Source organism: Dasypus novemcinctus, chromosome 2, assembly GCF_030445035.2.
Source record: "Dasypus novemcinctus isolate mDasNov1 chromosome 2, mDasNov1.1.hap2, whole genome shotgun sequence".
NCBI lineage: Eukaryota > Metazoa > Chordata > Mammalia > Cingulata > Dasypodidae > Dasypus > Dasypus novemcinctus.
Genome location: NC_080674.1, coordinates 164187850 through 164198754, shown reverse-complemented (window position 1 = coordinate 164198754; position 10905 = coordinate 164187850). Strand labels below are relative to the sequence as shown.

General features: G+C 43.8%; 1 protein-coding gene across 1 annotated transcript in view; it reads right to left on the bottom strand.

The window, feature by feature from the left end:
* Positions 1-1216: 1216 nt before the first annotated feature.
* GALNT10 (polypeptide N-acetylgalactosaminyltransferase 10) overlaps positions 1217-10905 on the bottom strand; it is a 238344-nt gene continuing 228655 nt past the window's right edge. The window contains exons 11-12 of the mRNA XM_004482601.5: positions 5866-6015; positions 1217-5348 (exon numbers count right to left, since the gene is read on the bottom strand). Of these exons, the coding sequence (XP_004482658.1) occupies positions 5190-5348; positions 5866-6015 (309 nt within the window). The 3' untranslated portion in view covers positions 1217-5189. The remainder of the gene's footprint in view (positions 5349-5865; positions 6016-10905) is intronic.

Genomic DNA, 10905 nt, shown 5'->3' with positions numbered 1-10905 from the left:
CTTTTGATTTTTGCTAGTCTCTAGGTGCTTCACCCTCCCTGGTTGTTTCTTTGACCCTGTCTGCATTCCTTTAGTGGTCCCTTCATTAAACTCCTGTTATCCTGTGAATGGGCTATTTCCTGCTGGTACTCTGATGGATGCGGCATGTTCCATACCCTCCTTGCTAAGTTCAGCTCCACAGAACACACTCTCATATGCACGTCTCCCTTGTAGACCTTACCATGGTCCTAATGACACATTCACTTTATTTGTCATTTGATTAATGCCTGTTTCTCCCAGAATACTGTAAGCTTCATGAGGGCAGAAAGTGTGTCTGTTTTGGATTACCTTGCATCTTGTGAATCTAGAAGAGTCCCTGGCATGTAGTAGGTGCTTGATACATTTTCACTGAATGAATGCATATATAATACTTTCCGACCCATTTCATGGAATTTTTCAGAGAGTGTAAGGGGTCTACAAAGGCACAGGGTGTTGCTTTGTGAAGATAATATGGGAGTGGCAATGCTGGAAACCTGGACACTGCCATGTACCACTATGTCACTCTGGGCCAGGAACTTCTCTGGGCCTCAATTTTCTTATCTGCAAAACTAAGAATTTGGAATAGTATTCTGAGACGCCGAGGACCTTTAAGAAGGCCCTCTGCTTCCAAAAGCTCAGACCTCCTGCAGGTTTTCAGCAAACATTTCATTTTTCAGTTAATTAGCCTTCTCAAGCCATGGACCACAGTGCCCTCTGGTGGGCCTGGAGTGACAGCTCCAGCAGGTAGTTCTCATAGTTACCTGCAGTCTCATACCAATAACAGCACCGAAATCACTCATCAGAACTAGTGAAGCTTATTTCATATGGCCACTGTCCCCCCTTAAATCCTCTATTCTTGGGCATCGCCTATAAGGTCCTTCACGAGCCGCCCCACTTAGCTCTGAGTTTATCTTCTATTCTAACATGGAAATTCCTGCCTCGGGGCCACTGCATTAGCTGTTCCCTCTGCCAGGAACACTCTTCTCTCAGATTGTATCATTCATAGTCCCAATGCCATCAGGAATCCCTTGGCTAGCTGTTTTAGGTCTGCATCCCACTCTAGAATGATGGCTCTTGGGACTTTGTCCATCTCGTTCAGTACCCAGCCGAGTGACTGGAACTAAGTAGGTACTCAATGAATATTTGGAGAATGACAGAAAGAAGACTGGCACATGACAAGGAACAAGCCAGAGACCACTTTAGAGAAAGTCTGGAGGTTTACTCAACAACAATGACAACTGTATACTTAAGTCACTTAAGTCAGTTCTTCACAAAGGCTCACTTTTCCAGGCGGTAGAGGAGAGGTCGTGGTCTTAAGCTTCTCAGTGGAGTCCCAGTCTGACTTCTCGAGTATTCCCTGCCTGCAACCCCTTTGGGATCCAAGTCTTCAAGTCAATCACAGAGCAGGAGCCTGACCCTACTGTCTGGAGTGGCTGAATTAAAGCCATTTTGGGAGTGTTTGTTAAGAGAACCTTGTCACTTAGAATGTAGGTCCAACTCCTGCCCAGGGGTGGAGTGGGCCTTGGCTCAAGATCAGGTTTGAACTAAAATATTACTTGGGGTTTCACAAAGAGCATCAGTTGAAAGCAGGAAAAAAATTCAGAATGGAACTGCACTCCCTGCCTGTCCCATACTTAGAAATCTTCAGAAAGCATTAAAAAATGCACCACTTCCTAGGAATTAGAAAAGATCAGTCACCCTTTACCAACAAACTAGATATTGTTGAAGCAAGGGATCCAGATTTCTCAGTCCCTACTGTAAAGTGCAGTGTCACTCAAGACTCCAGAGACTAGAAAAATGTAGATGCACAGAAAGAAATATGGAGCTATTTTCAAGGACATTACCTATTTTTTAAAGAGAAAAAAGGAGGTTTGAAAAGTGAACGTAACGTGGACTTTGGGAATCCATATGCTATACCTTCAACAAAAACTGCACTTTCTTTCCTGAACCGAATGTTACATCCCTCATCAGATCTCTTTTGGTGATGTACCATCCTCTGCCTCTGGCCTATTTCTTCTTAAAGGGGAGAATGAACAGTTCTTGGGCCATTTTCAAAGCTCAAAACACTGGAAGCACAAGGTGGAATGGCTTTTCACAAATGTGCCTGTAAATGTAGCCACTTCCAAAGGTATTATACTTAATCTAAAGTGATCTTTGCATTCAGAAATGTTTCTGGAATGCCTCCTTGGAAAGGCTGCTGGAGGGCAACACAGTCATGATACCTTCTAGCCACTCCTGCTTTGGGACCTCGTCCTCAGAATAAAGGCATTAGTGGAAAGGGCCCATGTTCTCCCCCACTGGCCCTCTGGCTGACCACAGCTCCATCAGCTGGGGTTGTGAGCAGGGACTCGACTCCTTGAGACCAGCAGTTTTCAAAAACAAGGCCAACATTATGAGAGTGGCTTAGTATTTCCAGTCAGCCAGTTGGTCAGTGGAAGTAATTTCTTCCTTCCTTCCCCTACTGCACACTTTGTCAAGTCCCAGGATCTACTGATGGCATGTGGGCTCAGCAGTGACAAATGTCAGACTGTGCAGAGTTGAGGGTATAACACCAGATTTGAAAGGAGAACCAAAATGTGAGAAAGAACCGCTGAGCCTGCTTGCTTGCTGCTCTTGCTTTCCACATGAATCCTGGTCTCCTTGAGAACACTGCCACCTCGGGGGTGGGGCCATTTGAAAATCTAGCCTATACTCCCCATTCCTTACTCCCGACAGCAAGGACAGGACAAGCACTGTTTGGGGGCTTGGGTGGGGGACAAAGGGATGGCTCCCCAAAAGGGCTCAGTGAGGTAATACAGGGCTCTCTCCAGGGGCTGCCAAGGCCCTTCTAGGCCAGGACTAAGCGGGCTGCCCGGCTGCCTTTTTAACTTGGAGTCTTACTCGCACCAACTGAAAATCCTCTGGTCTCTGGCCTCGGGGGCATCTCAGGCTCAGATTCTGCTTTGGGCCCAACATTTCCTGCTTGAAATTAGACAATAAGAAACGCACTCATCCAACAGGAACGGCACACACCACCAAAAATGTTCCCCTCCCCCCAACCCTGCCCTTTTATGTTTGTCTAGCAAGGCACTAGGAAATGGTTCAAGTTTAGGGATTTGCTGTACATTTGCATTTTTTCTTTTTAAAAGGCACAGTTTTTAAAAAATTAATCATGCTGCATTGCTCTCGGGTGATGAATCCTAACTCAGCTCTCCAAAACTGCCACCCTCTTGTTAGTGTACGGCTTCTAGAAGGGACCTACCTCATCTTTGGACTCCTTCCTATAAAGGGTCACTTTTAAAGATAGAGCACTTTTTTGGAAAAAGACCCTGGGGATCAACGAGTAAGGTCTGCAAGCACAGGGGCTGCCTCCACTGTGGAGAGGTGGCCAGAGCAGGCTTGTGCTGGGGCAGACGTGGAAGCCATCCTTTGCCAGCTCCATGTTTAGTTGGGGTGGTGGGGGTGGATGGGAATGTTTATTCCCCCCACCATACTCCCCTCCTCCTGATAAACGATGGCCTCGAGATCAGCTAGCATCTCAAAGGCAGATTTGTGGCTTCGTTCCCAGATTTATGTCTCAGTCATTTAATTGGTGGATGACACAATTGAGAGACCCAACTCTAATTGGAATATTGACTTCAAGCATTTCCTGGACTAGCTGGTGGAAACTGCAGGTTGTGGAATGTGGTTTCTATTTCTGATTCAGTGGGTGGCAGGCTGGTTACAGAAATGCTTTCTATTAGTTTAGGAACCCTCTGGGAGTCTGGTACATAATTAACAAAGCAAAAGGTAAACACCAAGGACTGGCATGGAGCTGGATGTACATCTGGTTGTGGGAACTTGGGTTCTTTTCTCCACTGCCAACTTGTGGTGGGCAGGACCCAGGGCTTCTAGTCTTCTTTGAGGACCATTTTGGCTTCTGGTACAAAATGATGGACACAAAGGTACCCCTGGCCTACCCGCCCCGCTCCCCAACATCACCAACGTTGGTTTTCACAGATTGTCTCTGGGCTAGGCTGCCTTGACTGTATTACATCTGGCTGGCTGCTTTAATCACAGAATTCTAGAAATCTACCTTGAATGCTAGAATATCAGATTCCTATGTAGCATTCTAGAGGTTGTGGCCAAATTCTAGAATTCTTTAACAAATTCTAGAGTTCTATATTTAGAACTAAAACCATGATGAGGTCAGAGGCTAGGCATCTTGCCCTGCAGGCTCTAGACTGAGAGGCGAGCACCCCCATTCCTCTCTTAAGGCAGGTAATTGCCTGGGGAGGGAGGCAAATGGAAGCATGGATCAGGGAAATTCAGCCAGCATTTTTAGCTTGGAGGTCTTCTACGAGGCCTTTTCCGTGGGCCCAAGGGCATCTGAAACACATCCATGAAAAGCTGGTGGCTGGTCTGTCTTTGTGCCAGAGAACACTCAAATGGGCAAGTCAAATGCCCAGAGAGCAGGGGGAAGACATCCCTTACATCCATGGCTGCAAAGGAATCTCTGGGGATCCCTCTTCTGGCCCCATGCCTGGCGGTGGTCAGTACTGAATGCTCTGAAGGCCCCAGGAATGGTCTTCGACTGAACCACTGAGGCTGACAGAGAACAGAAGCTGAGCAGTACCAGCAATCTCCCCCAGGACAGGCAGAAACTAAAGGCTGAAACCAGTGGACCCGAGAAACACTTCTTTCCCTTTTCCTGTGGTTGGGTGGCATTGGTGCTATTAAAAGCTGCCCCAATGGGCACATTTTGCCTATCTTTCTAGAGGATCTCCATGCACAGTAGCCACCTGATGTCTGGGCACTTGCCCAGCATTCATTTTGGGGTGGCCTCAAACTGCCCTGCATTTCTCTAGCGGGATGCGCAAGAGGACATGGTGACAAAGTTGCAAAGGCCCTCCTGGGTTCCCATGATGCCAGCAGGGGTTAAAGCCAGCACTGCTCTCTCCTGGCACCCATCATGGGGGCTGTCTCCCAAACCACTCCCACGACTCAGGGGCTGAAGGACCATGCAGAAACCTTGCTCCAGCTTTGGCAGGCCTGAGAGGTGTGGCTGCAGGAGTCCTTTTGGCCCTGAACCCATGTGGCTAGCACCTTTTACATCAGGTGCTCGGGGGCCTTGCCCCTTGGGAGCGGAAGGATGCAGGGAGTGCCAGGGTAGGCTGGGGACCCTGCCAGGCCTGCTGAGGGGATGGGAGGGCTCAGTTTCTATTGAATTTTTCCAAGACTGTTGAGTTGGTGTGTTCAAACAGCCACTGCTGGGTGCGAGAGGAGGGATCGCAGGTATTCATGAAGATCCTGTGGTCGCTTTCGCTGCAGTCCATGCAGCTGCCACTGATGGGGTGGTACAGGGTGTTGTCCTACAACACAGGGAGGTTATCGTCAGCCAGGCAGCACTGGGGACATGAACAACAGCAACGACAGTGATGGGGAGGCGGGAAAGTGACAGCCTGCTGCACACCAGGCCTGGTGGGCCTTCGCCGCCAGCACGCGCTGAGACACTGCCCAGCATCCCTGGGCGGTGGGGTCACCATGTGACTGTGCTGTGGCCACTGGTGTGTCGGCAGGAGTGATGCACGTCAATTCCAGGCCTGGCCCCTAACGGCTGCCTGCCTCCAGTCAAATTTCACTGGTCCTCATGGTGGTTCTACCCCCTCCTCCTTTCATGGACTTAGTTGCCAACGTGAAAGATTCTGGAGCATTCTCACAAAAATCTAGATTTCTGGCTTCATTTGAATGACTGTAAATTAGGCATGGTAGCTTTGGGGAGCAAATGAATGAATGAGTGAGTGAACTCTTCTGGGAGAGGAGTAAAGCCCTACATTGATTTTTTTTTTTCACTCAAGCCCTGCTCACCCCCCACACGGCCTGTCTTACTTTCCGGTATTTCCAAAGCTGGTTGCCCTTCATGCTGTGGCAGTCATAGAGGGTGACTGGGCTGGTGTGGGAGATGGCATCAAAGCAGAACTTCTTGGTGTGCTGGGGGTCTCCAGGCCGGATGTCCTCTCTCCAGGTGAAGGTGAACACCTGTGACACAGGGACGTGGTAAGAGGGACAGCCAAGCCAGGGCTCCTCCTGTCTTCATTTTTAAAAATCATGGACACACAGGTCCAGAGAAGAGCACAATGACCACACAGTCGACCCCAGTCATCCAGCTACAACAATCACCAGCTCCCGGCCAATCTTCCCACAGCCACACCCCCACTGCTACTCCCATCCCCATATTATTTTGAAGCAAACCCAGACATCCTATTGTGCCATGTTTCACTACTTCAGTAAGTACCATCAAAGCATTAAAAGTTATAAAAATGTCCTAATGTGATCAAATACCCAGAGTTCAAGTGTTTTTGGATTGCCTTACAAATGTCTTTTCACAGTTAGGCTGTTTGAATCAGGATCCAAACCAGGCCCCCATTTTGCATCTGGTTGACAAACTTCTTTTATTAGCATCTTTACTGAAGAATAATTGGCCTACAGTATACATTTAAAGTGTACAATTTGATATTTTGACAGATGTTTACACCTGTGAAACCACCACACCACAATCAAGTTAACGCACATATCCATCACCCTCCAGTGTGCTGGGACCCTTTGTCATTCCATCCCTCCTTGCCCCACCCGCCCTCAGGCAACCACTGATCTGCTTTCTGTAACTAGAGGCTAGCTTGCAATTTCTAGAATTTTGAAGAAATGAATCACAAAGTATGTACTTTTTTGGCCTGATTTTTTTTCACTCAGCATAATTTTTATTGAGAATCATCCATGTCTCATTAATATATTGTTAATTAGCATTTGCCAATAGTTCATTCCTTGTTAATGTTGAGTAGAATTTCACTGCACGGACATAACACTCCATTTACTTGTTCTTGGACATCTGGGTTGTTTCCAATTTTGAGCTATTACAAGAAAAGCTGCTACACACACTTGTGTACAAGTATTTGTATGGACATATGCTTTTTCTTCTTTTGGATAAATACCTAGGAGTGGAATGGCTGGATCAATTGATAGGCTGATGTTTAACTTCCTAAGTAACTGACATATTGCTTTCCAAAGTAGTTGCAGTATTTATATTCCTACCTGCAGTATCTAGTTCTACTGCATCTACATCCTTGCCAACACTTAGAATGATCAGGCTTTTTATTAGATGTGTGGTGTTATCTCATTGTAATTTTAATTTACATTTCCCTGTTGACTAATGATGTTAAACATTTTTTCATGTGTTTATTTGCCATCCATTTATCTTCTTTGGTGAAATACCTGTACAAATTTTTATCCAGTTTTAAATTGGATTGCTTTTCTTAATTATTTAGTTTTGAGAGTTTTTGTATATTCTGGATACAAAGTTGTTTATCATATAAATCCTTTACAAAGATTTTCTCCCAGTCTGTAGCTTGCCTTTTTATTTTTTCACAGTGTCTTTTAAAGAACAGATATTTTTCATTTTGGAGAAGTACAATTGATCAACTTTTTCTTTTATGGATTGTGCATTTGGTGTTATGCCTAAGAAATCACCACTTAAGCCAAGGTCACAGAAACTTTATTGTATGTTTTCTTCTAGAAGCTTCTTAGTTTTAGGTTTTACATTAGATTTATGATCCATTTTGAATTAATTTTTGTATATAGTATAAGGTATGTATTGAAGTTAATTTTTTTTTGCATGGTGGATATCCAATTATTCCTGCACCAGTTGTTGAAAAGACTATCTTTTCTTCATGAATTGCCTTTATACTTCTGTTAAAAGTCAGTTGTCTAAATATGTGTGGATCCATGTCTACACTCTCTACTCTCTTCTATTGTTTCATTGACCTGTTTTTATGTCAGTTTTATACTTTCATGATTACTGTCACTTTATAATATATCTTGAAGTTAGGTAATGTTAGTCATATAACTTTGTTTTCTTTTTCAAAGTTGTTTCAGCTTTTCTAGGTCCTTTACATCTCCATATGAATTTTAGAATAAGTTTTTCAATTTCTACAAAAAATCTTTCTAGGATATTGACTAGAATTGTGTTTAATCTATAGATCACTTTGGAGAGAATTGACTTCTTAACAATATTGATTCTTCTGTCCCAAGAACATTAACATGGTATAGCTCTCCATTTATTTAGATCTTTTAATTTCTGTCTGCAATGTTTTGTAGTTTCCAGTGTACACTTCTTTTATATCTTTTGTCAGATATAACTTGGAGTACTTAATATTTTTTTCAAGGCATTGTAAATGCTTGCTTTAGTTTTTAATTCCAATTCTTCACGACTGCTGTACAGTCATACAGTAGATTTCTTTTTTAATTCTGTGACCTTGCTAAACTTAGTTATTTGTTTTAGTAGCTTTTCTGTAGATTCAAGTGGATTTTCTACAGTGATGATCATATTGTCTGTTATGAAGACAGTTTTAGTTCTTCCTTTCCCATCTGGATGACATGTTTCTTTTTCTTTCATTCTTTTTTTTATTTTTTTATTTAAGTATTAGAGCCAGGGATTGAACCTGGGATCTCATATGTGGGGAGCTGGCGCTCAACCACTGAGCGCCATTGACTCCCCTGAGGTTTTTTTGTTTGTTTGTTGTTTGGTTTTGTTTTTAGTGGGCACCAGGAACTGAACCTGGGACCTCCCATGTGGGAAGCAGGCGCTCAACCACTTGAGCCACATCTGTTCCCCAATTTTTTCCCCCAATACTTTAAAGATGTTGTTTCACTGTGTTCTCACCTGCATTCTTTCTAAGGGGAAATTTGTCATCCTTATCTTTGTCCCTCCCTATGTAAATGTTCTTTCCCTCTGGCTGCTTTTAAGATTTTCTCTTTATTACTGGTTTTGAGCTATTTGATTATGGTATGTCTTGGTATAGTTTTCCTCATGTTTCTTGTTCTTGGGTTTGTTGAGCTTCTTAGGTAGGTGAATTTATAGTTTTCATCAAATTTGGAAAATTTTTTACCATTATTTCTTCAGAAGAGCAAGATCATTCTGTGCGTTTATCCAGTTCCTCATAAATCGTGGGTTTCCCATTCTGCCTGGTGGGAACAGGAACTACTGCTAGCCCTGCATGAGTGCTAAGGCACTCTCCCTCTACCCCACTCAAGCGGCTCTTTCTCCAGCCCAGGTAGCTTCTTCACACACATGCACTGATCAGTATTCAGCTGAATACTTGAGGGGGGTTGTACTAATTTCCTGGCTGCTAAAATAAATATCATACAATGGATTGACTTAACAATAGGATTTATTGGCTCTCAGTTTCAGGGGCCAGAAGGCTTGCTTCCTTCCAGGTTATCTTCTGGTTGGCTGGCAATTTTTTTTTGGTTTCTTAGCGTTTCTGTCACATGGCAATGCTCATGGTGGTGTCTTCTCCTTTCTTTTCCAGGTTCTGTTGCCTTCCAGCTGCTGGCTGCTCCCTGTGGCTTCTCTTTCTGCATCTAATTTCCTTTGCTTATAAGGAATTCATTTGTATTGGATTAAGGCCACCCTCATTCTGTTTGGGCATACTTTAACTAGTAATATCTTCAAAGTTCCTCTTTAAACATGGGCTCACACCCACAGGACCAGAGGTTGGGACTTGAACATGCCTTTTCTGAGGGATATGATTCAATTTCCAACAGAGATCCTTTGTAGATCTCTGAAACACTCTCTCTTTGTAGGTCTCTTTTCTCAGTATTCTGTTCTGTGATCTCCAACCACCTTGGTTTCCCTGCAGTTTCAACTTTGGAGTCTGTCTGATTCTACCTGGGTTTCCCCTCCATTTGCTGCAGACAAGAAACCCAGGAAATGAGCCAGGATTTCAGACAAGTCACCTTGCTTGTTTCTCATCTCTCAGAGATTACTGATCTTTGCTGGCTGATGCCCACTCACTTGAAAACTGATGTTTCATATGTTTTGTTCATTTTTTGGTTGTTCCTGGCAGGAGGGTAAATCTAGTTCCTGGCCAGAAGTGGACATCGATGTTGGTGGTAGGAATTGCCAGCCACTGCCTCCTAAAAGCTCATTTTCCAGGCTCCACCAGCTCAGGAATTGCATTTCAGACTCACATTTCTCCCTCACAAGTTCACTAAGGCTCTTTGCTCAGGGTGGTTTAGGGCCCCAGGGAGGCACAGATGCCACTGGGGTAATTTGGTTACCATGCCTCTCATCTCAGAAGGCAGAGGCCGGCCTGCCACCCACCCAGCACCATTCTGTTGCTTCTTTGAGTGGAGCCCCAGACATTAATGAGGACTGTCTGCCAACACTGAGGCTGCTCTGAGGCCCAGTTCCCCGGGCATATTCTATGCAGGCCCCATTTCTTCATGATCTCTTGGGATCCTAGGGTGGGGTGGGGAGCCACATACTGCCTTGGAAAACTCAAGAGAGATAAGAAGAGCAGCTATTTCATAAGAATTGTTGTCAAGAAAGGATGAGGCATAAATCGTATAAATAAATGCAAAAACGTATGTTATATATAATATCATACAAGTTGGTATTATCACTCCATATTATTTTCAAGATCTAGAATTTCTAATACACATTTGTCTAATATACAATGTCTAAACATACATTTCTAATACATTCATTTTAATGACTGTTTAGGATGAATGTACCAAGGAGTATAAATATTTATTACACTAATGAAATATATTTGGGTTTATAATTGGTTCTATGGAAGCTAGGATGAATTAGAAAACACCTGTACCTTATTTATTTACTTATCTAGGTTTTAGAACACTGGTGGGTTTATGGGGGATTATGCAGGACCCTCCATGCACCTACAGCTTTCCCGATTGGTAACATTTTGCGTTGGTGTCATATACTTGTTTTAATTGATGAACCCTATTATTAAAAGTATATTATTAACTAGAATTCATGGTTTACATTGTGGTTTACTTATTTTGTGCAGTTCAATGTTGCTTTTTTTAACTTTTGTTGTGGTAATGTATATATAATATAAAATTTCCTGT